This window comes from Phyllostomus hastatus, unplaced genomic scaffold, assembly GCF_019186645.2.
Source record: "Phyllostomus hastatus isolate PE091 unplaced genomic scaffold, TTU_PhHast_1.1 phas_scaffold_21, whole genome shotgun sequence".
NCBI classification, from domain to species: Eukaryota; Metazoa; Chordata; class Mammalia; order Chiroptera; family Phyllostomidae; genus Phyllostomus; species Phyllostomus hastatus.
Window position 1 is genome coordinate 20,436,521 of NW_025334017.1, and position 27,873 is coordinate 20,464,393.

The 27,873-nt window shown below is 43.2% G+C and overlaps 2 protein-coding genes across 2 annotated transcripts in view; one reads left to right on the plus strand and one right to left on the minus strand.

Annotated features, from left to right (window-relative positions):
• Positions 1-703: 703 nt before the first annotated feature.
• ANKRD34C (ankyrin repeat domain 34C) lies at positions 704-2,241 on the minus strand. The gene is given in 8 exon segments (XM_045861384.1): positions 704-1,104; positions 1,107-1,516; positions 1,518-1,659; positions 1,662-1,910; positions 1,913-2,046; positions 2,048-2,111; positions 2,114-2,150; positions 2,152-2,241. Coding segments are annotated over 8 exon segments (1,527 nt in total).
• Positions 2,242-14,322: 12,081 nt separating this feature from the next.
• The window catches only part of LAPTM4B (lysosomal protein transmembrane 4 beta), a 62,456-nt gene continuing 48,905 nt past the window's right edge, over positions 14,323-27,873 (plus strand). Inside the window, exon 1 of the mRNA XM_045861358.1 lies at positions 14,323-14,666. Within this exon, the coding sequence (XP_045717314.1) occupies positions 14,568-14,666 (99 nt within the window). The 5' untranslated portion in view covers positions 14,323-14,567. The remainder of the gene's footprint in view (positions 14,667-27,873) is intronic.

Sequence of the window (27,873 nt, forward strand, 5' to 3'; positions counted from 1 at the left end):
CTCTGTGTGGGACATTATGTATTATTTGGGACTGGCAGCTTCAGGGTCTGAAGAAGGCAGTTAAAATGCACCACTGCGTGTCCAGCTGCGGTTGCCCCAGCCAGTCACAGCAGCAGGCACTTACACACACTGTCTCATTTAGTTCTCACCGCAGCCGTGCAAAGATGAGCAGAACTGGGCCCGTTTTGTGGGTGTGGGAGTGGAGGCTCGGAGACAAGCTGCTTCCTCAAGCTCATGCAGCCGGTCAGTGATGAAACTGAGATGCAAACCCAAATCTCGCAGCCTCCACTCATTTTCTTCGTAGGCACTTTACAGGGTTGTTACAAAGGACGCGTTTCAAATGCCCTCTTATGACTGGCGTTCTTGTCTGTCTGAGAGAAAATGACAGGTGTCAACAACTTAGACCATCGGACTTGCTGTGTGACTTTGGAATTCCAAATGTTTCTTCCCTTGGAGAATTTTTTGAGGTCATTTCATCTCCAAAACTGAAATATCCTGAGCTCATCTCAGGTAGGCCTGTGAAACACAGAGATGATTTCAGAAGAAGACCCACATCCTGTCTGCGTGTGATGCGAGGCAGCCGTGCACTGGCGTGGAGGATCGAGACGCAGGGGGTCTGCCTGGCGGCGTGGGTCTAAATTAGGGTGCCCTTTATAAGTTACACAGACTTGGGTCTCTGTTTTCATTTTTGTCTTAAGATCTCCTAGGTCATGACCTCTTCCAAGTCAGACAGCTGCTTCATCTGCTTGAGTCTCACAGAATGCCTCCCAAGGAGTTGATTTTTCCTTCTCAGATCAACTCTCTTCGGTGAACTTGGAGCAACAGGAACCATGGACTTGAAGCCACCAGCAAATGGAGAAGGCGGTTTGCTGCTAGATCTAAAATCCAAGGTAGGTGGGTTCAGGTTTACATTTAGAGGAGGAAGGAAGCCAGGCCTGGCGTGAGAAGTTTGGTCTAGAAGCAGAGTTCTAGAACCTCATCATTCTAGAAGATGTGGCGGCCTGTGGCGGGCTGACCTGGGGGATGTGCTGGCCAGGGCACCCAGGGGTTCCCGAGAGCCGTGGAGGAGAAGTTGGTGGGAGCTGTGGAGCTTCTTTCTATCTAGGGTTCTTTGCCTAATTCCAGGGAAGTGGCATTGGGCAGGCCAGCCCCCGGCTATAAATCTAAATCACAGAGGTCACTTTTCAGCTGTTTAAGGGACACTGCGTCTTTGAGAGCAGAGGATCCCAGTGGACCTAGAGTGCTCTTCTCTTGGTCAACAGGGAGAGTTCCTCTCCTGGCCAGACACAGGTGGGACGCCTGACCTTTCTCGTAGGCTGCCCTCCATGATTCCGGTGCCAGAGAGGCTGGAATCTTCCGAACCTGCTCTGTGCCTGTGGGGAAGGGAATGGGGTCTTTGCTGTCAATACTGCTGGTTCTGGAAAGGGACCACCTCTTGGGGAAGGACAAGTCACTAATGCTCTCTCTGACCTTGGTGTCTGTGCTGGCACCACATGTTTTGTTCTGCCTGCATGAAGGGCACGACCAGGCCCCAGGGTTCAGACTGCAGCCTCTTCAGTTGGAGCAGGCGGGCCCTTTTCAGGTTCCTGATGTTCCTGGCAGGTGATGCAGGCTCACTGGGGTCCTTGGAGGTGTCATAAACACTTGGATGCTCTGCGTGAAGTCATCTTCCTTCCCGCAGGGTAGGGAGCCCAGGTCTGGAGACATCAGTTTTGTGTCTGAGAGTGACTGTCCGCCTTCCACTATGGGTGAAGGAGGGGCGTTAAGATACCATTTGGTGGTTTTGGTGCCTGAGAACGATTTGTCCAATCTTACAATAATCACCTCCTTCCCTTCGGCTTTGCAGGCATCAGTGAGATGTCTCGACGCGTCCTCGCCGTCAGCACAGATCACAGAAACCACAGCGGAGGCCCAGTGCGGTCCTCGAGGCTGGGGTCTGCTCTGTTCTCTGGCAGCAAGGAGACCACTTCGCCCCCAGGTCTCCTAACACACACGTGGATGAGAGCAGTCCTGCCAGACTTGTTCTGTGGTCCAGCGGGTACTTCCCATCTTGGACTTGCCAGCGCTTTGCTGGTCCGCACGTTTGGTGACATACACTGCCATGAGGGCCTTTCACCTTTGTCGTTGCTCTCGTTGACATAAGCCCCCCCCTTCCAGGAGGAGCCAGGTCAGCCTGAGCCTCCCTAGCCACACTGCCTTTAACAGTGAGTGTCCATTGGTCCTCAGCTCCCTGTCATCCATCATATGGGAATAGCTTAGCATCTCTGCGCCCCAGCGGTGATCAGACCTAGCAAAGGAAGAAGAGAGCAAACATCATGTGTTCTACAGCCAATCTGGCGGCCATGAAGAGAGTCTGCGTACAGGCACATCTGAGGGTGGTCCTGAGTCATGCCGCCTGGGTCAGATCATCTCACTTCTCAGAGTTTGTTTCTTTGCTGTGATGTGTGTGAGGGCTGTCACAGCAGTAGGCCACTTCATAGGTCACTGTGAAGAGTAACTAAGACGGTGTAGACGGAACACCTAACCATGTGTGAAGCGGTTGGTGTACTGCATTGCATATACTAAGCAATCAAGTACGCGGCTACCACCGTGCTGACTGCACAGTGCTGATCACAGTGCAGTTACAGAAGCTGCGCGATGTCTGTTGGCCCCACGAGGATGGTTCCCTAAGGAAAGGCTGCGTCTGCCTTGTTCACGATGGTGGCCTCGGCACTTAGCCCTGCATGTCGATCTGGGTGTGCATCAAAAAGACTGGCAGGAAATATACCAAAATGTTCTTGCTCTGGGTAATAGGATTATGGAGTTTTTATTTTCTCCTTTCTGCTGTACCTCTTAAAAATAAGCACATGTGGCTGTTACAATAGAGTAAATCAGAAAAAAAGTATTATAATACAAAAAGTCAATCCAGCTCTCCCTTTCCAGTTGCAGTCTCCACTTCTCCGGCGGATGTCAGAATGCTCATCCTCCTCACTTGGACTTTGAGAACAGTTGCAAGAATGCCACACCACCTCCTTCCCTCTGGTTAGATAGAGATGAGATAGAGGATGACCAGGGTACTGCATTTTTGCTCACAAATACTCGAAAACAAAGTTCACACCAGAACTTCCTCGGCTGAGACTCGTCCATCTGGGTTTTTCATCTGGTCTCCGTGTCGGTTACTTAATTCCTGGACGAAGAGCCTCCAAAGCAGGGATTGCTTGAGATGCTTCCGTGAGTAAGAAGAGAAGGGCACTCCAGCACTGACATTTCTGTGAGTCCTTGGGTCCCTCACTGTCACCTCTATGTGAACTTCACAACCCCGCCGTCCTCAAAACCACACTCCTCTTCAAAGGTCAAAGGCACTGTGGTTAACAGTCCAGTCTGTTCTTTCTGCTTCTTACAAATGCATTGCTCTGATAGCTACATCTGAGCTCATTGCAACTGTATTTACGTGTTCCTATGAGATTTTCTGTAAAAATGCCACCATCCAAGGACACTGTATGTGTTCATGTTCCCAACAAGTCTGTTTCTCTTTCTCCATCTGTTTCTTTCTTCTCCAATCTCGTACTGATATCTATGTGTGCGTCTCCTGTTTCTGTCATTTTAATTCTTCTGTGGTCCTACATATGATTGTTTTATTAAAGTCCTAATGAGCTTGTTAGGCCCCAAGCACTAAGCGTTGGAATCTACTTTCCAAGGGCCAAACAAAGGGAAGGTGACACGCAGTGAATGCTGCTGCCTTTGGCTCACCGAGGGCCCACCTCCTCCTGGCCCTGACCAGTGTCACCCCGTGACTCTGGTCCCTGTCACACTCCAACCACGCTGGAGTCTGGCTCTTTCTGAAATGCCCCAGTTTCTATTCTTCCTCCTCTCAGCACCATGTGTGCTTCTTACCAGCAGGCCTCCCTGATCTGTAATTACTCAGCCTCCTTCAAACCTCAGCTCAAACGTTACTTCCTTTTTAATCAACAGGAAAATCACTCGAGATAGAAGAGGGAGACTGGGGTAAAATGACAGTGACTCACAGCCAGTGAAGAATCCCTGCAACTCACTTCCTCAGAACCCAGCTGGCATGTAAGGGAGGGACACACGGAGTTCCAGCCAATAGCCCCCTGAGTGCCAGCGTGTGAGTGACGCCACCTCGGCCCAGCCAGCCCCCACCCAGGTGATTGCAACATGTGAGGGGCCCCGGGTGAGCCTGGCAGAAGCTCCCGGAGCCTGACAGCAATGGCAGAAGTACAAACAAACTGATGGTTATTGTCTCTAAGCCGCTCATTTGGGGACAGTGTGTTCCCAGCAATAGATGAATGATAAATGTGTGCAGCAAAACACATACAAAAGTGCTTCCAGAGCACTATCATAAAAAACAAAACTAGCTTCCGGCCAAGATGGAGGCATAGGCAGACACAATGTGCCTCCTCGCACAACCAAAATAAGGACAACAACAATTTAGAAACAAAAAACAACCAGAACCGATAGAAAATCGAACTGTAGTGAAGTCCAACAACCAAGGAGTCAAAGAAGAAACATTCATCCAGATCAGTAGGAAGGGTGGAATCGGGTGGCCAGGCAGAGAGGGGTCACAGCAAGGTGGCAGCTGGAGGACTGGGGGTCCCACATTCATGCGCAGAAAAACCAGGCGAAACTGGGAAGCGGGACAGACTACACAACTCAGGGTCCCAGCACCAGGAAATAAAGCCTCAAACCCCTGATTGCAAACATCTGTGGGGGTTGAGGCAGTTGAAAAAACTCCCAGCCTCACAGGAGAGTTCATTGGAGAGACTCACAGGGTGTTAGAATGTACACAAACCCACCCACCTGGGAATCAGCACCAGAAGGGCCCAATTTGCTTGTGGGTACCAGGGGGAAGTGAATGAAATCCAGCAGAGAGCAGAGCAAGTGCCATTGTTCCCTCTCAGATCCCTTCCTCACATATAGCACCACAACCCAGCCACGTGGGTTTCCCGCCCTTGTGAACACCAAAGGCTCTGCCCGTCATATGTAGCAGGTGCTGAGAAAATGGCCCAAATGAAAGAACAGATCAAAGCTTCAGAAAAAATACAACTAAGCAACAAAGAGGTTGCCAACTTATCAGATGCATAGTTCAAAACACTGGTAATCAGGATGCTCACAGAAATGGTTGAGTATAGTTGCAAATTAGATGAAAAAATGAAGGCTACGCTAAGTGAAATAAAAGAAAATGTACAGGGAACCAATAGTGATGGGAAGGAAATTGGGACTCAAATCAATGGAGTGAGCCAGAAGGAAGAAAGAAACAACCAAACAAAAGAATGCAGAAACAAGAATTCACAAAAATGAGGAGAGGCTTAGGAACCTCCAGGACACCTTTAAACGTTCCAACATCCGAATTATAGGGGTACCAGAAGGAGAAGAGGACGAGCAACAAATTGAAAACTTATTTGAACAAATAATGAAGGAGAACTTCCCTAATCTGGCAAAGGAAATAGACTTCCAGGAAGTCCAGAAAACTCAGAGAGTCCCAAAGAAGTTGGACCCAAGAAGGAACACACCAAGGCACATCATAATTACATTACCCAAGATTAAAAATAAGGAGAGAATCTTAGAAGCAGCAAGAGAAACGAAGACAGTTACCTACAAAGGAGTTTCCATCAGACAGTCAGCTGATTTCTCAAAAGAGATCTTGCAGGCAAGAAGGGGCTGGAAAGGAGTATTCCAAGTCATGAAAGGCAGGGACCTACACCCAAGATTGCTCTATCCAGCAAAGCTATCAATTAGAATGGAAAGATAAGTAAAGTGCTTCCCAGATAAGGTCAAGTTAAAGTTCATCATCACCAAGTCTTTATTATATGAAATGTTAAAGGGACTTATCTAAGATATTGAAGAAGATCAAAAACTATGAACAGTAAAATGACAACACACTCACAACTACGAACAAATGAACCTAAAAAAAGAAAAACAGTGAAAGAAAAAACTAAGCAAACAACTAGAACAGGAACAGAATCAGAGAAATGGAGATCATGTGGAGAAGTTTCAGTGGCGAAGGGGGAGGGTGGAATAGGGAGGAAAAGGTACAGGGAAGAAGAAGCATAATTAGTAGGCATAAAATAGACAGAGAGAGATAAAAAATGGTATAGGAAACAGAAATACTTAACAAAAAGTGCTAAAGTACAAACTACATAATAATTTTTAAAAGTGCCACACAGGAATAAACAACTCTGGGTTTTTACACTGTGGCACAGTACATCACAAACTAGTAATTGTGTTCACTGCTGCTACTTGTTCTGATACCTAGTTTCCCCAAATTTTATCTGAGTGATGTTTTTATGTTTATCATATGACTACATGAAGCATTCTATGTGTTCTTACAGAGTAATGCCACATGCAATTTTAAAGTGGCATTCACAGTAGGAAAGGCTGCATGGACAAACTCCCAATTTCAAACAGTCAGAAGTCACCTTCTACAATCTACACCAATGTTTATTTTACATTTCCATGTCAAGATCTACATGCAAAGATACAAGATTTCACGTAAAAATATTAACCTTTACTTCCTCCATCATTGATTTCATAACAACATTGTATTTGTCTGAAAATGAAGATGTGTTTGAACCCACACATGGCACTACAGCAGGACAGCTTTCTCAGATACAGCGAGTCCCTTCGTGGTTCTTGTATTGTACTGAAGTTGGCAGAACAAGTCAAAATCAGACCATGTTCTTCTTGTTTTTTCTTCTTTACTTCGTTTGTCACCCCCGCCCTTCCCCACACAACCCCCAGGCTCCTTACCTGGATCCTGCCTGTAGTCACCAAGAAATTCTTCCAAACTAACAAACCCATCACCATTTTTATCATGTTCTTCCAAAGCCTCTTGAATGACAAATTCCTATTGCATAAAATAAATTAGTAACAAAACTTTCAGTCCCATCACCATCTGAATCACTCCTGCTGCAGAATTTCCTTAGGAAAAACCATTTTGATTGCCTGTGCTTACAAACGATGGAGTTTAGAAATACAAATAAGACACCAAATACTGAGCAACTCTTGGCAAAGACCCTCTCCTTCATTTCCACACGCAGTACAATTCTTCTTAAATGCCTGCTTGTTTACTACCCTCACTTGCAATCACTGCTATTTTATGCCTGTTCCATTCATTCTTCTCTCTGCTCTCCGGAGTTAAATCTCTCTCATCTCTCTGCCAGGGCAGGGCCCTCACCTGCCCCGTAGACCCCATCCGCGCCCACTTCCTGAGCGCTTTTTCCTCACACTTAACTCCGGCCTCTCCCAAAGCCTCCCTCTCCTCTACCAGCTCCTTCTTCTATGCTTTCAAGCACTTTCAAGTCCCCCTGACCGTGCTGTGCTGTGAACTATCTTGGATTCTAGTCTTCCTTGCCTAGGCTCTCACAGCTAAGCGCTACTGTTCTCATTCCTTCGCTTGCTGGTGCCTCTCTTTCTGTACTCAAGCACGACAATAATGAAAGCACAGTAAATTAATAAAAGTGTCCCATTCTAGCCAAGTCCAGAAGTTTCATGGGCACACACATAGGAAATGACACTTAAATACAAGTTGCTGGTTTCTTCTCTTCCCGCACTTAGTCAGCGCTCCTGTTGACTCTTTCTTCAGATTGTGGTCAAGTTCCAGACCAAAGCACCTAATGCCTACATTATTTCACTGCTGTCACCGGTCATCCCCTTTCTCAGCCTTCAGAGCTCCTAACTTCCCAGGGACGAGAGCCAGCACCCTCCGCCGGCCTTGACGGTGCTCAGGTCGCTTGTCTCCACTGAATTTTGGCATGTAATAAAATGATGCGCAGCACTGTTCTTAAACTAGGTCATGTATTCTGTGCCAAGAGAGAAGTCAGATGCCTCACAATGGCCAGAAGAATGGTGCTGATGGTGTCTCACTGAGCTGTGGGGAGAAATGTCCGAGCAGCCTTGCTAGCGGCAGCAGCCGCATCTGTCCTTGATAACAAAGCAGCTGCACCTCCCCACCCTGACATGTCCAGAGCACAAAGCCACACAGCTGGAGGCTGATGCCAGGCAACAGACCTTGATACAACTGTTGAGTCTAATTTTGGGGGCTATTTTGTTATTTTAATCTCTACTCCCCAGTATGCTCTCAAGAAGCTTGCCAAGTCACAGTAGAGCTCGCAGTGAGTCACTATTGGAAGCGAGCTTATTTTCTCGGAGAGCAGGCCTAGGGAAAATGTCTTTGGGAAACCTGTACAGAGGTGGGGGTAGCTAGGGGCTCCCATGGTGCACCAGACCTGAAACCCCAGAACTTGGGACCAGGAAAGATAACACTGTGTGATTCTGTGTAGTTCAGCTCATGCTAAAAACCTGTTCTCCATGAATTTCTACAATATCCAAAGTTCAAAGGAAAACGATATGGAGTGTACAAAGATACCTTCCAGGAAAGGGAAGTAGTATTTATATCCAGCCCTTATTATTCAATTTCTTGAATAATAGAATTATTATTCTATTAGATTATTCAATTTCTTGAATAATAACCCCTGTTTCTTGGGGGTTCTAAAACTTAAAGGAGAAGAATGACCAAGTAACATTTTTAAAGAGGAAACTGGGATGATAATGAGGACATTTAAAATCTCCCACTCAGTCCTGGTTTCAACCAGAGGCTCAGTTGAGATTTACTGCAAAAAGTATAGAATTAAACTCATCTGAAGGAAAAAAGCAGGGTGAGCCCTCAAGGCTTAGATCTTCTGCCAGCAACTTATTCTAGACACAGTCCTGAGTACAAGACCATGTCTGTTCAGCTCAGCACTGTCTCTGGCACCTAGAACTAGCAACGAGACTGACTTATGGTAGGTGCTCAAAACAAAAAATTTTGTTCAAGAACCACGTAAATAAAAACCCATGTCAAATGTGTTGCCCATTTTATAAGGAAAGTATGGTTAACCTAACCATGCAGACAAGTTCTGCTTCTGTTCCTAAGTTTATTGTGAACAAACTACACTTCCTTTTGCAGGGCTGAGTACCTACCATGTGGAAGGCCCTGTGTTAGATGCAGGGAGAAAGACAACAGTCACCAAGGAGACAAGACAAACCCATCTTGCATCTTACCAGCAGGCCCTTAGACAGATGACAGCAGTAAGCAGGTAACTGTGAGACAGGAGGACAAATGCCAGCCCGCCCAGGAGAAGCATGAAGTGTCAGGAGGGCACACAGTTAAGTGACCATGACAGAACCCGGATTGATTGGGTCACGATGAAGCCCTCTTAGCCTCCTCTGGAGCCATTTGTTGGGGGGACACTTGTTGGGGCCTCACTCTTCAGTGTAGGGGGGCCAGGGAAGGCTGCATAAAGGAATCTGATTCACCGTGTGTGCTCCCAGGTATCACTTTCTAGAGGAGACTGAGTGATGACATGCAGAAATGCATGCCATTGGAAGAAGAATTTATTACCTACAGTTTCCAAGAGGAGAGGCACACCATGCTGCACAGGGGCACATGGAGAAGCACCAGGTTTGGTCAGGATGCATAGCAGGAGCAAGGGAGATGCACAGGCCACAGACTTTCCTGTGTTTTCTGCAGCATAAGCAGGTCAAGGATTGCCTAGTTTGAGTAATTCCAGCAGGCCCTGGGACATGAGGGCTGTCCTTAGTTGTCAGGGACCTGGCCCTGGGGTGACTTAGGGCAGGGGAAGCACTGACTTGGTGAATGAGAGTTAGATAAGAAACCAGTTGGGCTCTGGATCACAGGGGAGATGAAAAGAACTTTGGCCATTAGTTTGGTTTTGTGATTAATTGATGCCAGTTAGACAAACACTTTGCCTATGATGGAAACGCAGTGGCTGAACCAGTCAGCGTGGACCATGAAGTGATCCGTACTAGGATGGGGGTGCAGAAAGAAAGCAGCCTGGGTCCCCCGTGAATGCAGAGCTGCTAACCTACCCTGGACCATCTACCTCCACGTTCCTTTTACACAAGAGACAAATTAAATTTCTATGCCACAGTAGTCATGTTTCTGTTATGAGTAGCCAAAAATCATCCTAACACATGGAGGCACTAACTCAAATAGGGTAAATCTGAGAAGACTTGCCTGAGGGGGTGACGTCAGAGTTGAGACCTTGGCAGACAAACCCCAGCTGTGGGGAAGAGTTCCAGTCGGAGGGACCAGCATGAGGAGAGGCATGTGTGGCAGCTGCCTGGGGGGGTGGGGGGTGGTGTGGAGGGTGGTGTGGAGAGGAAGGGTGTTGATGAGCGATGAAGCCAGGGATTGTATCTTATGCACTTGTTCTTACAATCCTCAGTCTAGAACCTGACCAAACCCCAAATTTGTGCTTTAATAAATCTGCGATTAATTACCTGGGTCTCTGAGAGCATATCAATCATGATTTTTGACTTCTACCTTGGCTGCAGTTCAGGGCTGGAGCCAGTTCCACGTTCTGACCTTCACCGTCCTGACCCCCCCGCCTGGGACAAGGTCCAGATTCTTTGATGAATCATCTGGCATGCTACTTATTTTCTTCCACACACTCCTATAAAAACGGCATTTATCACAGCCTCCATGAAGCATTTTTGTGTTATCCGACAAAACAAGAGACAGCTTGCACTTGTTTGCTTGTGTGTTTATCTGTTGTTTAGTTTTGGGTTTAATTTCTAAGAGAGATATGGGACCTATCTCCAGGGTCAGCTTCATGGGCATGTGACCTGGGCGGTAGCACCAGGTCCCTCACTCAGACAAGCCATCTTGAAATTCTTAATGTCAACTGAAGGTCGTTGATGTCAGTTCAGCACCAACAGGAACCCCCAGTTTAGAGTAGTGAAAAAGGAAATTTTATTTAGTGCAAACAGCTCAATTGTGATACAGCATTATGGCTGTGAAAACCGCATGGCTGTTAGACAGCCCTGCTCTGCTCTAATAAGACATCTTCATGTTTCAGCTCCAGCTTATAGCCAGGGGTGGGGGTGGGGGGCTTACATAGATGTCCCCAACCCTGGGTCCTGATTGGTTCATCCTCATGCAAATGAGAACTCCAAATCCTTGAAGTTTGATTGGTCCAAAAGGCAGTGTTCCATTTAGTCAGAATGAAGCTGCTCTGATTGGTCAGTGCAGAAGCAGATGGGGAAAAAGCTGCACAGCTCCATTTGGATGCGGAAAGCCTCAGTCCAATTGGTTGAATATGGTGGAAATAGGATTACAGGAACTCCTCTATAAAGGCTGGCTCAGATGGCAGAAACATAATGCATGCAGGCAAGCAGTTCAGTGCGGAGGGAGGTAGTTCAATGCAGGCTTCTCCCTGAACTGTAGTTTATGTGAGTGGCCTTTTGTAGAAATGGTCGCTAGGCTCTGTTTTCTAAATTTGAGCCTAGTTAACCACCTGGAGCACTTCTTAGCAGGCATCTTCTTTCTCAGGGTTCACAACAAGAGGGCCACATATTTCCATTTTGTACTGGACTCCTCAAATAAAGTAGCAAGTTCTACCTACCCCTTCTGTATACACCTTAGGCTTGTGACATTAATTTATCATCGAGTCATGTGAGTTTAACATTAATAGAACCCTCAGTAATTCAAAAGTTTCCCATTTTTCTCAGGAAATATATTCCAGACTTCTCAGTGCAGCATGGCATGAAAAGCTTTTTATCTTCTGTTACCTCCTGCACCTACACTGACACCCCTAAACTTTCTTCATCCCACCTCTCTCTGTACTCTGCCCCACTTCGCTTTACATGTTAACTTATTGTTTACATGTACACTTATTGTTCTACTTGCTGTCTCTAAACTTCACCAGCTGTATACCCTGCTCCATCGTGCCTGGGGTGGTCTTCTGTTTCTCTCCTTGGCCAACTCCAACTTATCCTGCAGCTTTGAACTTAGATGTCACCACCTCTGGGAAGCCCTCCCTGATCTTCCCAAAACTGAGATATGAGGCTCTCACAGAACCCTGTGCCAAATATACAGTAGCACTTGTCTTGCAATTATGTTATTTTCTGTTTATTTCTCTGTCTCCCTCAGTACATTGTGATCTCCTTATAGAGACATCCTCATGTTCTCTGAAATGGCATCCAAGCTCAGCTCCAAGGAGATACTCAACAAATTTCCAGTGACCAAATGCATTAATGGATGACGCACAAGTCCCTGGTTTATTTGAAGAATGCATGAGGAGACTTACAAGGTTTTCTTTTGTCTTACCGAGGAGAGCCTCTGAGAGAGGGGTCTGAGGTCTCTCCGCAGACAGAGCCTTGCCCAGGAAGGTTAAGTGAGATTTCTCTTACCTCAGGGCTGTGTAACTCTATGTGATTCCTGGAGAAAGTGTTTCTGGAAAAGGAGGAAATGGGGTCCCAGAAGCTGAGGCTCCTAGGGATGAAAACAAGGTGACTTGTCTAAATAACTGTACTACTGCAATCAGTAGGCCAGTTAAACGTGGCCCTGTTTGAAAATGAGTGACTCAGCTGTCACTGAGTTCCTTGGAAAGCCTTTGTTCTTGTTTTGAGGCTATTCCCCATATTCTCTTGCTTCAAATTATGCAACACCCAAGACATGGACATTAAGTTAATAAACTTTACTTCCAGATGTATTGTTTCTCTCTTCCTACCTCCTTTCTTCAGTCAGGATTCTTCTACTCTGTCTCCTTATCTAGAGCAATTTGGCATCTTTCTGCAAATTTGGATCTTGAATAGTAAGCTCTCTGAAATATAAAACTTTCTAAATCAATGAGTCATCTGCCTAAATGAATTTGAAATTCTGGTGGGGAGGGAGAAGTGGGAACTTGCTGGAAGTTTGAATTTGGAAAGTTATAGCACTACCCATCCTGATTCTCAATTTCCATTCCTCCTCAGGGCATTAATGCTTGTCCTATAGCTGGTTAAAAGTGGTTATGGACATACTTAAATATTAAATGGAAGATTCCAGAGAGAAAGCTATCTCTAATGTTCAGGAAAACAGAACTTTGTGGTCGGAAAAAACAATCTTTCTTGTTTGGTCTTTCTGGCTAACACCCAGAAAAATTTTGCTTACTATTTCCGATCAAGAACCCACACCTGATACCTCTGAGAATGATTCTTGGGTCCCTGTGGATCCAGGTTTAAGCTACACAGTAAGAATGTGAGAGCTTTACAGCCTTATAAAACTAACCTGTTCTGCACTTAAACATTCTTTCTTCTTTACTATATAGCCTGTCCTTAAGGGATTTAAATCCAAACAGTTTTTCTCTTGCTCCAAGTCTAAAATGAAACTTTGACATATGCTAATGATGTAACTTGTCTGAGATATTTGGCTTAACCAGTGATTAAAAGTGTTGAACGAACTCGAGTCTGGAGGCTTTGCTAGAAAAAAAATGATAAAGATTTATTCAAGAGTCTTAGGGTTTGCAAACTGGAAACCAGCTAGGCAAGAGTGAGTGATCCAAAGAAGAAAGGTAAGTGGAGAGTTCTCTGGTAAAAAATACATCCTTGAGAAGAATGTATTTAAAGCTCTCTTCTGCATTCTTAGCCTCTAGACTGATCTGAAATGGTAATCCCCCAGATGATCAGTGGTCTGGATACCTGAACATCCTGTTTTTAGTCCTTCGTGGGGTAATCGGAAGGTTATCTGCAGGTTTGATGTTTATTTATATCAGGCATTAATATCAGGAAAATTTAAAAGTTTAAATTTCTAGGATAGTTGAAACAAGAATAGAATAATTTCCTCATACCTCAACCTACTTGATTTACTATAGTGACTCCTTTTTTATTTTTCCTCCCTGTCCCTCAGAGTCTAACCTAGGACAAGAGAGCTTCTAGACAAAACACAAGATAAGAGGAAACACCCCCAAATTGTAGTCCTATCTTTCAGTATCTCTTAAAGCTCTCTGTTGTGTCTTGCAGAAACCTTATGGCAATAATTGGCTTGATGACTGTTTCTTTACAGCCGCAGTCCTGATTAAAAATGCTACCCAAAGCACAGTGAGGATGTCCTTGACACACATCCTAGTTTCTGGGAAGAGATTTACTACCACAGTTAAGTGAGCTGGGAAGCAGAGACAAATTGCTCTTGGCGGCTTCCACAGCGGTTCAAAGTACCGCAGTTGACCGGAATCACACCCTGCAGTTTTCCCTCCTCCAGTGTGCAAGATGCCAACAGAGAGAGCACTGCACCAACTTACTATCTTCAAGATAGGCGTGGAAAGGCAGAAAGCTACCACCCAGCTGGACTGTAAAAGAACCTTAACCCCGTGATAGCGTTACACGACCGACCCAGCGAAAGAGGGAAGGTCCGGAACTCCACTGCGGGCTGACTCTGGGACCCGCCAGTGGTGCAAGATGATTTATTTACATTGGGCTGGCAAGGCTAACATCAGGCTGGAGACCTCGGTGACGTCACGGGCCGGGCGCGCGGGTCACGTGTCCCAGGGCGCCCCCGCCCCCTCCTGCTCCTCCTACTCCCGCTGCATTCCCAGCGCAGGGTCCGACCGGCTACAGCCGCCGCTTGGAGCTTTCGGGGGAGACGCGGAGCGAAGGCCGGAGGGCGTGCAAGCGAACCCGCGGCGAGCGAGGCCGGAGCGGAAGCGGCGGAGGAGCCAACAGCAGCCGCCCGGCGGCCGGGAGTGACGCGGTCGAGGTTCCTGAAAAGTTGGGTGCGGGCTCGCGCCACTGCGCCCGCGGTCCGAGCGATGAAGATGGTCGCGCCCTGGACGCGGTTCTACTCTAACAGCTGTTGCCTGTGCTGCCATGTCCGCACTGGTACTATCCTGCTCGGCATCTGGTACCTGGTGAGCGCGGGGGACCCTGGTGACGCGCCGGGGGCGCACCTGCCCGGGTGGAGGCGCCAGCGTATGGAGCCCCCCGGGACCCCGGCCCGCACCTCCGGTTCGCTTTTCAGGGCCTCAAGTTTGCTCCTGGCTCAGCCTGGGGTTGGGTGACTCCGTCCCTAATCCGCCTAAACTTCTATTATTAGAAACTTAATTTCTCTGGGTTAGCTGGTCCACGACCGTCCCAGATCCGCCAACCTGTGGCGGGGGCGGGGGGGGGGCAGTCGGGGCCGGGAGTTGGGGGCATGTGGGGGGGGGCGGGGGGGCCGGGGCGCGCCCGAAAGCCCTTGGCGCAGAGCCGCCTGCGGCCGCGGCTGGTGGTGAATGTACAGTTGGTCAGTTGGTGGCCGGACGACTCGGATCTTATCTGAGGAGCACGTGTTTTCCTTTCCTTTCTTCCTAGCGCTCGGTGGGCTTTGTGTCGGGACGGGGCCGGATGGCGCCGAGAGGTGACCGGGCAAGTTTGTTACCCTGCGGTCCTGGTGGCGGACCCCCCGCGCCCGCGCTCGCCGCCCGCACCTGGCCCCGGGCTTGCTGCCCAGTCTCCTGCGCACGTTCGCGCCCGGAGTTGGCGTGGTTGAGGATTCCTGCCACACTCTGTGAATGGTTCCCCCCACACTCTTTTAAAGCCATTTTTTTCTGGGAAGGGATTTACTTGTGGTTTACTGCTTTCCAGTCAGCTCGGGGAAGCCATTTTACACCTACTTTCCTGGTTATTGTTATTATTGGCAGGTGATCCCTGTACTTTTCTTAGCAGACCTCAGGCAAATGTGAAATTTTTTTTAAGATTGGAACTTTTATTTAAAGATCTTATTTTTACGTGAGCAATGGGTTAGCAGGGGCAGTGAGGAAACCTGATGGCGTCCTGCCCCGCACCTTTTCCAGGTTGACTGTGGGCACCCCTAGACCGCGCCAACGTTGAGTAGGTGGCGGTTACACCTGAGCCACTTTAAGGTGAGCCACCGCATCAGGAGGAAATACCTTAAAAATGGTAGTAAAATAGCACATAGAACTTCTTTTTAGTGAGAATACAATTTTCTTAATTATCAGGGGTTTTTTTTAGTCATATTCAATTATTTGATATAATAAGAACATCATGTCCAATTGTGCAGTTGTGACATTTTAAGCAAAAAATTCCCCCTACCCCCAGGCATATGGTGTTGTCTGTGCTATTTATAGTGTCCACTTTCCTTCAGTCAGTGCCTGTCACGGGACACACAAAGAAATTTTTGGTCTTGAAAGAGTCTTGTTTGTGTGAATGCAGATAGAATCTTAGTGTCTTGGCTCAACCCTAACTTTGCTAAAATTCAGGAAATCCTTTACAGAAATGTAAAGTTACTGTGTAGCAAAAGGATAATATGTGACTTCAAAATATTTTATGCTTTTGTTGATGATGAGATTATTTTATACAAATGACTTGTATTGCAAACATTCAAATCTGCAGACTTGCAATGCAAGAACATCAGTGAATGTAATTTGTAAAATCTAGGGCACTGCATCAGGCAAATGTACTGCGGATCTATAGGAAAGATAAATCTGCTGGAGCCCTGTTGTTGGCTGAAAGCCAACCAGACAGTATTCGCAGTATAAAAGGAGACTACTCTGCGTGCTTTTTCTACCGTTGGAGCATACCCTTTGTGTAAAGTTGTTATTGGGGTGCATGTTTTAGCGTTTAGAAATATGTGGCCTTTTGAAAGATAATTAGAAAACTTCCAGCAGATGTAAGAATACCTCTTCAGGTAAAACTAATTAATAGGAAATCTGGCTTAAGTACTGGCAATCTTTATTAAAAGTCTTCTTCACTTCATGAAACCAGGTAGACTTTTTTTTAAAACAGTGAATTTCCCTCGTATCTTTAAGTGTAATTTGGTTATAAAAAACTTTGATTTACATGAACAGTTTTAAGCGGAGTCAGCGAAGAACCAGGCGTCTCTCTCGCTTTCCCCCACCCCTCTCACCTCACCAGCCATCTGGATGGAATTCCAGCAGCTACAGAAAGGGGCAGAATGTTCAGGAAAAGGCCAGTAGGGGTGTAGGTAGAAGTTCAAATAAGAATCCACTGTAAGGGTTCTTCCTTAAGCTGATAAATAATTACCAGAAAGGTAAAGTGGATCTTTTTTATGCAGTTTCTTCTTATTCTTATTCTATGAGAAAAAACGAGGCTAAGAGAGCTTAGGTGATTTACGTAAGGCCCGTGGTTGGTTTGTTCCAAGTCACGTTTTAGTCCATCCTGTTTTCACTGTTTGAGTTTTTAAAAGTCATGCAAGTGTCTTTTATTTTTGCTTTGAAATAATATAGGTTTTCTTCAGCCCAGTAACAAAGCATATTGATTCCAGGTATTTATATTAGAAACCCTTTTGTCTGTCTTTGTTTTGTTTTGTTTTTTCCTTTCTTTTATTGAGGCATAATTTATATATGGTGAAACTCACAGGTATTAAGCATACAATTCATTGACTTGACAAATGCATATGCCTATGTAACCCACATCCCTAGAGAACATTTCCAAAACCACAGAAAATTCCTTTTTGTCTCTTCCCAGTTAATCTTCATCACATGCATCCCGCCCCACAGGCGAGTGTTCCTTATTCATATAAGTGGAATTATACTGTACATACTCTTTTGTACCTAGTTTCTTTCACTTAGTATAATCCTTTATGTTGTTGGATTATAATAGTAGCAGTTCCTTTTTATTGCTTAGTATTATTTTATTGTATGAACATACCACAATTTATTTATTTGCTAGATGATGGACATTTAGATTGTTTTCAGTTTGGGATATGGATAAAGCTGCTCAGTATTCTTGCACAAGACTCTTTGTGGACATACATGCTTTTAATTCTCTTGAGTAAATATCTAAGAGTGGAATAGCTGATTCTTGGGTAGATGTATGTTTAACTTTATAGGAAGACTGCTGACCAGTTTTCCACAGCAGTTCTGCCATTTACCCTCCATTCAGAATGTGTGAAGTTCTGGTTGCTCCACATCCTAGTCAACATTTGGTGTTGTCAGTCTTTTTAATTCTAGCCATTTTGGTGGGTGTGTAGTGATAGCTCATGGTGGCTTTAGTTTGCATTTCCTTATGGCTAATGACATGGAAGTTTATTTTTGCTTATTGACCTATCATATGTCTTTTTGTGAGGTGCTATTTATTGCCTGTTTTTATTGGGTTTTATCTTTTTTTTTCTTACTGATTTGTAAGAATTCTTTATGTATTTTGGATATCAGTCCTTTGTTAGATATATATTTGTGAACATTTTCTCCCAGTGTGGTTTGCTTACTCATTTTGTTAATGGTATTGTTCAGATAATTTCCTGGGGCTGAGAGACCAAAGAGAGAGGCTGGCAACTCCAGACATCAAGAGTTTATTTAAGAGGACTTACATGCCAGGCATCTTGGGCAGCAGCAAGACAACATGGATATTTTCCATATTGCATGGTAGTTGCTAAAGAATTATATATAGAACAGGGCAGGATGGATAGAGGTATGGGGGTGTCATCTGCCCAGATAAGGGGAAAATTTGACACATTTGCCCCAGGGCAGAGCAAGCGCCTATTCTAGGAACCAGCCTGCCTGGGCATAGGAGAAGGATCTATCAGACAGCGTCTGAGGGGATTCACAGGAAGCAGTGTCTGGCTGGCTGGGATCTAGCAGGATCTAACTTGCAGGTTCCTCATGGAACAGTTTCCCCTCCACAAATGCATTCACGAATATGGGTCGTTTATTTCAATTAAGTTAGGTTGTCAATTTTTTTCTCTTAGGATTTATACTTTCTGTGTTCTAAGACATCTCTCATACCCCGAAGTTGTAAAAGTATTCTCTTAACATTTTCTTCAGCACCTTTATAGCTTTAATTTTTATATTTACTTCGGTGGTCCATCTCAAATTAATTTTCATATTAGAATGTGGGGTTGAGTTTTGTGTTTGTTTATTTAAAAAGGTTGTTTAGCACTAGGTGAGTTGGCTCAGTGGATTGAGTGCCATCCTGCAAATCAAAGGGTCACTGGTTCGATTCCCAGTCAGGGCACATGCCTGGGTTGCTGGCCGGGTCCCTGGTGGTAGGGGGAGGGGGCGGAGGTGAGAGGCAACCACACATTGATGTTTCTCTTACTCTCTTTTTCCCTCCTTTCCCCTCTCTAAAATAAATAAATAAAAATCTTTAAAAAATAAATAAAAAGGTAGTTTAATCACTTAACATTTAAAAAGTTGAATTATTATATAATCCTGTAATAACTACAAATGTTCACAGAAAGACAAGCAGTAGGATGCTTATCCATCTTCACAGAGAATGGTTTCCAGAGGGATCATGATAGAAATACCTGAAGCTGTACGGTCTTCTGGGGTTCCCTGTCTTTCTTCAAGAGAACTTAGTATTCTAAACCTGAATCCATTAACTTCTTCCTCATAGTCTAGACTCTTCTGTCTAGCCTCCTCAGCTAGACTCTGCTTCTGTTCGTCTTGCCATCTTAATCTCTTCCTATCTGTTTTCTATCTGTCTTATCTATCTATCTATCTAGATTTTATTTAGTTATTTTTAGAGAGGAGGAAGGAGGGAGAAAGACAGGGAGAGAGACATCAGTGTGAGAGAGAAACATCAGTTGCCTCTCACACCCCCCCCCCCCCAAACTTGGGGACTTAGCTGCAAAGCAGGCATGTGCCCTGAAAGGGAATCGAACCAATAACCTTTCGGTTTGTAGGCCAGCACTCAGTCTGCTGAGCCACACCAGCCAGGGCTTAATCTGTTCCTTTATTCCATCTTCATGTCCTATTGAGTATTGCTCTACCTCCCAATTACCTCCTTTTTCTGTCCTGTTTGTATTCTTGCTACCATTTCCCTCATTTGTGCTCTCATTAGCACTCACTTGGCCATTATAATAGTCTCAGAACTGGCCTTTGGGCTTCTAGCCATCAATAATCTATTTCTTCCCCATTCTATTATAGATGCAGTTCCCAGAGGTATTTTTCTCAAACACAAATATGAACTTGGTATTCTTCTCCTGAACACTTTGGCTTTCTGAGGGAGGTCTGTGTGCTTATTTCATGACCTGTGTGTTTCAAGCCAACTTAAATTGATTTAAACAGTAAACATAGTGGGTTGGGCCACGTGTCTTTCCCTCTCCCATCCCCTTCCTTTTCTGATTGTCCTTTTGGATACAAATGGCTGCCAAATTTACCAACTAATATTGAAGGCTTAAATCTGTAGAAAAAATCCGGAGATTTGTTTTGATTTGACAAACTTACGTTGTCTGTGCACCCTGGAACCAGAGCCAGAGTTCTGTGACTAGAATATACTGATGAGTCTAGGTCTGGGATATTTTACTGACCTTAAATTATAGGTTAGGAGGGTTGTGAGCCAGGGGGTAGCATTAACTTGACTCAGAACACCAAATTGAGAGCTGGAGACTTAATAATTGTCCCAGAGAATTTGATACTCTAATTCAAAGGAGGAGGAAACAATGTTTGGAGGACAAAAAGTACTTAGGCTAAAGCCCTCATTTCTTATGGAATGTGTTTTACCATCAGGATCTGAATCTTTCCCAATACACTCGGGCATACTTTTTCCCTTGTAATTTCTTTAATTGTTTCACCAGGGGATTTTCTTAGTGTGTTTTGAAATGTGGTACCAGTAGTTGAAAGCCTCTGTCAGCGATACCAGGAATGGGCCTTCTTTTGTGCGTATTATCCTTTTTATCATCATCCAAGTGTATTTTAGGAACTTAGTTATTCAGCAAATATGTGCTGAATGCTTCTTTGTGCTGCATACCATTCATTGAGTAGTTGGCCATATATCGGATTACACAGGGTGGAAGCTCAGGGTAGCTGGTCTCACTGGCTTTATGACCTGGCCTTTGAAATATCAACTAATTCACTTTGAAGGTCACAGCTTGCTTGTTACCCAAGCCTGATAGAGGGTCTCTTTGTATTCTGGGAAGTTTTGGTGCAATAACTTGATTTTTGTCCAGGTAGTAATACTGGATAGTAAAACCGACATTTTGTATTTGAAGAGTGATTGATAGTTTTCAGTGGGCTTTCACATTTGTTCTCATTTAGACCTCAAAGCAGCCCTAGGGTCAGGCACAGTAGGTGGTGATATGCTCATTTAAGATGAATGGTTTCTTCCCCCCTGTCGGATTCCATAACTAGTCTGTAAGTCCAGAGCAAAATATGGACTAATTCAGAGCAATTATGTAATCCTTATTGCCTCATGTTTCCTCTACATTAGATTATAAAAAACTGAAATACAAGGCTAAAGTCTACTAAGAGTCCATGGCTCCATGGCTCCATGGACTCTTAGTAGAGCTTCTGGAACCTTGGTAAGAGATCTTGACGAACTATAAACTGGTTATCCCATTTTACTTGAAGCAAAACAAAAATTAAAGATCATACTTCTTCAATTGCTCTTAATAAACCTTTAAATGTTTAGAGTTGCCTCTTTGCAGTTGCAGCTTCCAAGGGGAAATTATTTCTCGAGGAAATCTGTAGGTGCCAAAAAAAAGTTTGGGGAATACAATTTCAAATTAATAATAAAAATAAACTTAAGCTTATTTCTTTCATTAACCTTGAGCTACTAAAATGACATGGCTCATTGGTTCCATGGTGCAAAAATGTAAAGCAGCAATACTCGGCACATAGTAGGTACTGACACTTGTGCTGATTAACAGTAGAAGGCTTGAGGGTTGCAAAAATGGAGGCATCGTAGGCTGAAAAAGAAGCACTTTAAGGGGTCACCAGGGGAAGACCAGATGGGATGCATCAGAATTGGGCCCTTAATGAGCCCTCAACCTTCCTGGACTAGAGATGGGATCTTGTCAATGCCCTAAAGTTGAATGGCTGATTCACACCAACTCAACTCAGTAAGATGGACTCAGAACCAGGTGCCAATTTATTAATATTTAGTGGGAAAATATACTCGTCGTTGAGAGGAATACTCCTATCCTTAGGCTTATGTGTTTCTTTCCTTCAGAGGACACTAAATTACAATTGTAGAATGATCTGAGTACTTAATACATTTTCATGAAGAGAGCCTGCTACTTCCAACTTCTCAGAAGAGATAACATTCAGGACTATAAAGGAGTCTCTAGGCCGTGACAGTGTGTCTTCTTCCAGCAGTACTTAGAGGCATTTTTCCTTTGTTCAGGTCTTAGCTTGATTACCCCCCTCTCTTATCTAGAGCTGCTGGTCTAGGAATTTTCTTTTCTGTCCCTTTGTAAGGTAGGATTAAAGTAGGAATCTCTGTTATCTTTTCTCTTTTTTGTTAATATTTACTTAAACCTCTGTGTTTGTTGTAGCATAGATAAAGCTTCTGTAGCAGAGAGATGCAAAAATACACATAAGTTTATTTGTCTCCTGTTAACAGTCTAGGGCAGGTAGGCAGACTTTGTTATGGGTCTCTCCAGGGACCCAGGCTGGTGCCATCCTAAATGTGCAGATTCCTTCAGTAGTCTCAGGGGGCTGGTTTCCTTTATTCTCATCTGTGTGGTTGGAGACAGCTCATCAGCACCATGTTTGTGTTCTGGTCTGTTGGAAGGGATAAGGGGCACTTGGAGGACAAGCAACTTTATTATTTTTTTAAGGATGTAAAATGGAATTTGCACACATAGTTTTTACTTGTATCTCAGTAACCAAAAATAAGACTTATGACTTACCTATAAGGGAGGCTGGGAGATGGTATCTTCAGCTGGACATTTCTCTATACTTATTACTGTGAAAGAAGGGGAAGGATAGATTCAGGGGCATTTACTGGTCTGGCATTTTCTCCAAGATACGCTCCACTAATGGCGTTTTTAATGGACTATTTGAGAATTTTCTAAAAGATAAAATGAGGGTCCCATGAATACAATTTCCCTATGAAAACACATGTAGTTTATCTATATAAGACATAAAATGTAGCTAGTTTTAGATCACAAAGTATAATTGCTTATGGGTAAGGCCTTCCCATCTCAAAAGAAAGTAGTTGTAGAAAATTTAAGCCTAGAAGGTACATTGATGCTTATCCAGTTTCTTTTTCCCTCTTTCCTCTTTTCTTCATTTGTCCTCTAACAAGATTTTATTGAGAACTTCCTCTGTGTTAAGAACTGTGCTAGGTATTGTGCAAGGTGATACAATGGTGATTCAAAATAGATCCAGTACTTGCCAACATGGAATCTAAATATTAATAATTGATATATATTAATTAGTAAACATGCAAATAAATATTGGAACAAAATTATGATAAATACTACAGGGTTGGGCACAATTAATGCCCCTTTTTACTATAAAATCATAAGCGTGTAATTGTGTAACATAACAATATCACACTTGAGCTAACCATGTGACATTTTAGGTGAAATGTTCAAATTAGAACTCTAAATTATGGCACTCATATTATTACCCTTCCAACCACACTCAAGCAAGCCTCACTTCTCCCGGACCCTGTGCAAAGGAGGAGAGTATGTGGCACATGACAAGGCAGATAGGAGAGTTTCGGGAAGGAGGTGGCAGTGCCAGAGGACCTGACAATCTGTCTTTAACTGGAGAAATCAGTCCTACGTTAACAGTGATGACTAGCACTCTGTGACTTACTCCAGTCATTGTTTCTGGTTTTCTCTCCTTTGTTGCTATCACTCATTGACTGAATTATATTATATTTTTTATTATCCATTTTTCCATATTTGCCATTTTGGAAGTTATACTCTATTATTTTAGTGGTTCACTGAAGAAACTTTGACATATATACTTAATTTACCAAAGTCTAGTGTTAATAACATTTTTGCCTTTCATTTGAATAATATAGGTTGTTTAACTCCAGCCATTCTTTGTATTTCACTCTCCATTGTTTTTTTTTTTTTTGCAATATCTATAATTTTATTTTAAAATGGATTTTTTTTTATTTTTTTAAGATTTTATTTATTTATTTTTAGAGATGGAAGGGAGGGAGAAAGAAAGAGAGAGAGAAACATCAATGGGCAGTTGCTGGGGGTCATGGTCTGCAACCCAGGCATGTACCCTGACTGGGAATTGAACCTGTGACACTTTGGTTTGCAGCCCGCCCTCCATCCACTGAGCTATGCCAGCCAGGGCTAAAATGGATATTTTAATACTGAAAATATGGGAAGAGCATGATCCATCATTTTCTTTTGTACCTGAAACCTGGATACAAAAGGACAGTCTAGGGTCACTGTCCTTCTGCCTGGAGTACTTATTTTAAAATTTCCTTTAGTGAGTGGGTTTTGGTGGCAGACTCTTGACAGAGCTGTTCTTTGCAAATATCTTTATTTGGCCCTCATTCTTGAAAGATTTTTTGCTGGTTATACAATCCTAGGTTGATAGTTATTATCTCTTCACACATTGAAGCTCTCCTCTTCCCACTGTCTTAACTTACTTGCTGCCGAGAGGTCATTGTCATTCTTACATTTATTTCTGATGCCTTCCATCTAGCCTGGGTCTTGAGGTTCTACATCAGTAATGAGGCTTGGGTGATGTCTGAAGCTGCTGGTCTGTAGACCACACTCTTGGTTTGGTAGCAATGGTTTTAGTGGACTCATACATTTCTGATGCTGAGCTCCTTTTCTTAGAATCTTGCCTATGTAGTTAAAGCTTTTGAGTATTAGTTTTTATTCCTTCAAAAGGTATTGAATGGAACAAGTAACTGATGGCTTGATGGTACAAGCCAAAGTATAGTTATAAGAAACAAACTTTAAATTAATAACAGAAATTCCATAGGGCTTTTGTGAAAATGTTTAAAAAATTCAGTTAGTAAATTACAATAGGTACCTTCTTTGGCTCTTTTATTTTTACTTTAGAATATTTCTTTGTTGATTTTTTCCCCCCACCAGCAGTTTAGAAGGTAAATGGGAGTTTCTCAAATATTAGTCTTCTTTTTTGGGGGGATTCTTTAATATTTTATTTATTTTTAGAGAGGGAAGGGAGGGAGGGAGGGAGGGGGAGAGAGAGAGAGAGAGGGAGAGAGGGAGAGAGAGAGAGAGAGGGAGGGAGAGAGGGAGAGAGAGAGAGAGAGAGAAACATCAATGTGCGGTTGCTGGGGGTTATGGCCTGCAACCCAGGAATGTACCCTGGCTGGGAATCAAACCTGGGACACTTTGGTTCCCAGCCCGCGCTCAATCCACTGAGCTACGCCAGCCAGGGCGAAATATTAATCTTCTTAATATTTATTTTAAAGTATATAAACAAGGATGTACTATTAAAAATACTTATATATTTACATTAGTAACAGATATTTAATAATTTAGTAAGTAATCTTTTCATTAGTTTACTCTGCTGCTCACAGTGATCTGCAGAGGCTATCTACTTTTGCAGTAATTTGATACTGTTTTCTTTTAATAAAAGTAATAATATTTAGGTATTGATATCACCTTTAAGAATGTTCCATTTCCTAGATTCATGGTAATGACTACTTAGGACTGCTTGCCATACATTTTATGAATGGCAATATGGAAAGGAGAAAGGAATGGAAAAGAGAAAGCATTATTCAACAATTCATTATTATGATATCAAAACATTTCTGTGTGCAAGAGATGGTTAGGTTATAATATAATATTGCATTTTATTTTAATTTGACAGTTAAGACTTTTAAAAAAGTTAACTGTCAGGTTATACTTTAACAGATTTTTGTTCTATAATTACAGTCTTTAATTTCAAAATTTGTTTTTGTTGTTGGATGTATTGAATGTTTGGCTTTTTGTTAGAAAATTTTAGCTGAAGTGCAGTATAAAAACGTCCTTTAATGAAAAATTTGTATTCTAATGGTTATATCTGGACTATCTTTTGAGTTTCATTAGTAAAGACATTCTGTTTTATGAGTTTTACTTCTGTCTTTGGTGAACAGCTACAGGAATAAAGTATTTTATACATTACAACTAAACAGAATAGGAATGCAATCACTTCAGTCTTTCAAAGCATATCTTATGATAATCCAAGTGGTTGGAACAGGGTGGCTACAGATAGGACTGACAGACCTAGTGAATAGAGTATATTTCTGCACCATGTTGGCTGCACTAAAAGATTTAATTTAGCCTTTTTGTACCTTATATTCTCTTTTCCGGAGGCCAGGCTTCTAACCATTAATGCTTTATACTATTTGTATGCACAGAGTTTAGGTCTCAGTGGTCCATCCTAAACTAGGCCCTAGGCTGGGCCTATCTCTTCACATTCAGAGATCCAGAATGTTCAAGACATACTGTTCTTTCCATTCACCCCCCTCCCCCACCCTCCAAGTTGCCCAGAAGTCCTTTGGACAGCATTCCTCTTTCTGATCTCAGCTAGGGGACCATCCTTTGCATTGTCTCCTGTCTAGACGTCTTTCTCATAGAGTATGTGGACCCTGTATTCTCAGAGTATAAGCAGTGTCTCAGCCTGAGAGTGAAGATCAGAACCCTACCAAGTCCATTCAGAGATACTGCAGTAGCTGCTGCTGGCGTGGCAAATCGGTTTCGTGTTGCTTGCCAACCTCCTGTCACACTGAGAATGGCCATCCAGAACACTCCCTTGAAAAGAACTCTGAGCCTGCTGCCAGGTGACTGGTTGGCAGAGTCAGCCAAGGCTTGTGAATGCAATGTGGTGACCTCTTGGGAGGAGCCTGGGTAACTGGAAGGACCATGTGTGATCTTTATAATCACAGGACCAATGATTGAGTCTCAGCCAAACGTGATGTGTGCTTGGTCTGGTTTTCTCTGAAGGCTGAGAGTCCTCATCTGTAGAACGGTGTGATAGAGGAGGAAAAACTGCTCCAATAATAGAAAGTGGTATGGTGTAAAAAACAAAATCTCTACAGTACATTTTAAAAATTGCCTGTTGAAATGGGCTTTAGTAAAAGTACAACTTCCATTTTTACTGCTTTATCTTTCCCCTCACAGTATGTAACCTAGAGACCACCCTTTGGTTTATAGCTTCTGCAATTTAAAATATTGACTTTAATTATAATCCAACTCAAATGACTGGCAAGAGTGACTCATTTTTATGCTTTTGTTCCTTGGACTTTCTCTTAACACTTATTTCTTAGTCACTTAAGTCTGATATCCTAAAATGATTTGTGCAGTAATCTTTGTCTCTCAGGATTTCCAAAAGTCACTTACATTCTCGTGTTAAAAAAGTCATCTTCCTGTGAAGTCTTTCAACTGCCACCCCCTTTTCTTCAAGCCACTAGTATAGCAGAATTCCTTTTCATGCTGAATGGAACATCCAGTGTGTTTGACTGTCTTCCCTGCTGGACTGTAGGCTACCACAAGGGGTTTGCCATTACATACATGTATGCTTAGCACAGTGCCAGGCGTACATTTGTTGCCTAATAGATACTTTTTGAACAATTTAATTAATTAATGGATGTATTATGATTTATTCGCATTTTACTTGGCTGTTGATGTGTGTTTACCCCACTGGACTAACTGATCCCTAAGGGAAGCCATGTCTCATTCATCTTCGAGTAGAGTGTTGGGCACAGAGTAGGTGAACTAATTTAGTCAATTTCTTAGGCAAGTAGGTAAATCTCATCCTGCCCCCTCCCCCCAATATATTTACCACAGTCATTTGCATTGGAATAGCAAGTATCCAAAATTTATTTCAATATCAGAGCCGGACCATGTAGACAGAGGCTTATTGGAATAAGGAAGCACATTTGGATCAGAATTCTAAAATTTGATTTAAAGAGATTTCAAGTAAAAAGTGCAAACTTTCATTTCATTTTGATTTGCCCATTGAAGCTGTACCTAAGTGAAAGGCACATTTGTTAGTAGATTTTAGAAACAATCTCGAAGTATTAGGGTATAAAAATTAGCCAGCTATTTGAAAACAGCATATCAGGTTATATTTATGTTTTTATTTTTAACCATTTTTACTGTGAATATTGAACACATATAGAAAGTACACAAAATATGAAGTTATTACTGAACAGATACCCATGTATCTACCACCCAAGTTTGACTGTTCTCTTAAAGATTACCCTCAAGAGTACAACACATATCCTTGACTTTTTAAAATCTCACATTAATTGGTACTGTCATTTTCTTTCCGAAAAATGCAAGAACCCAAGATCAATTCCAACTATCCTCAATTGATTTATATGCTCTTATGTGTATTTTGGTTCTATTTATATTTTGTATTAGTAAGTTATTTTATATTATCAGTATTCAGTTGCCAACATAACTATTTTTCTTGTTCTTCATTTCTTGGTATGTTT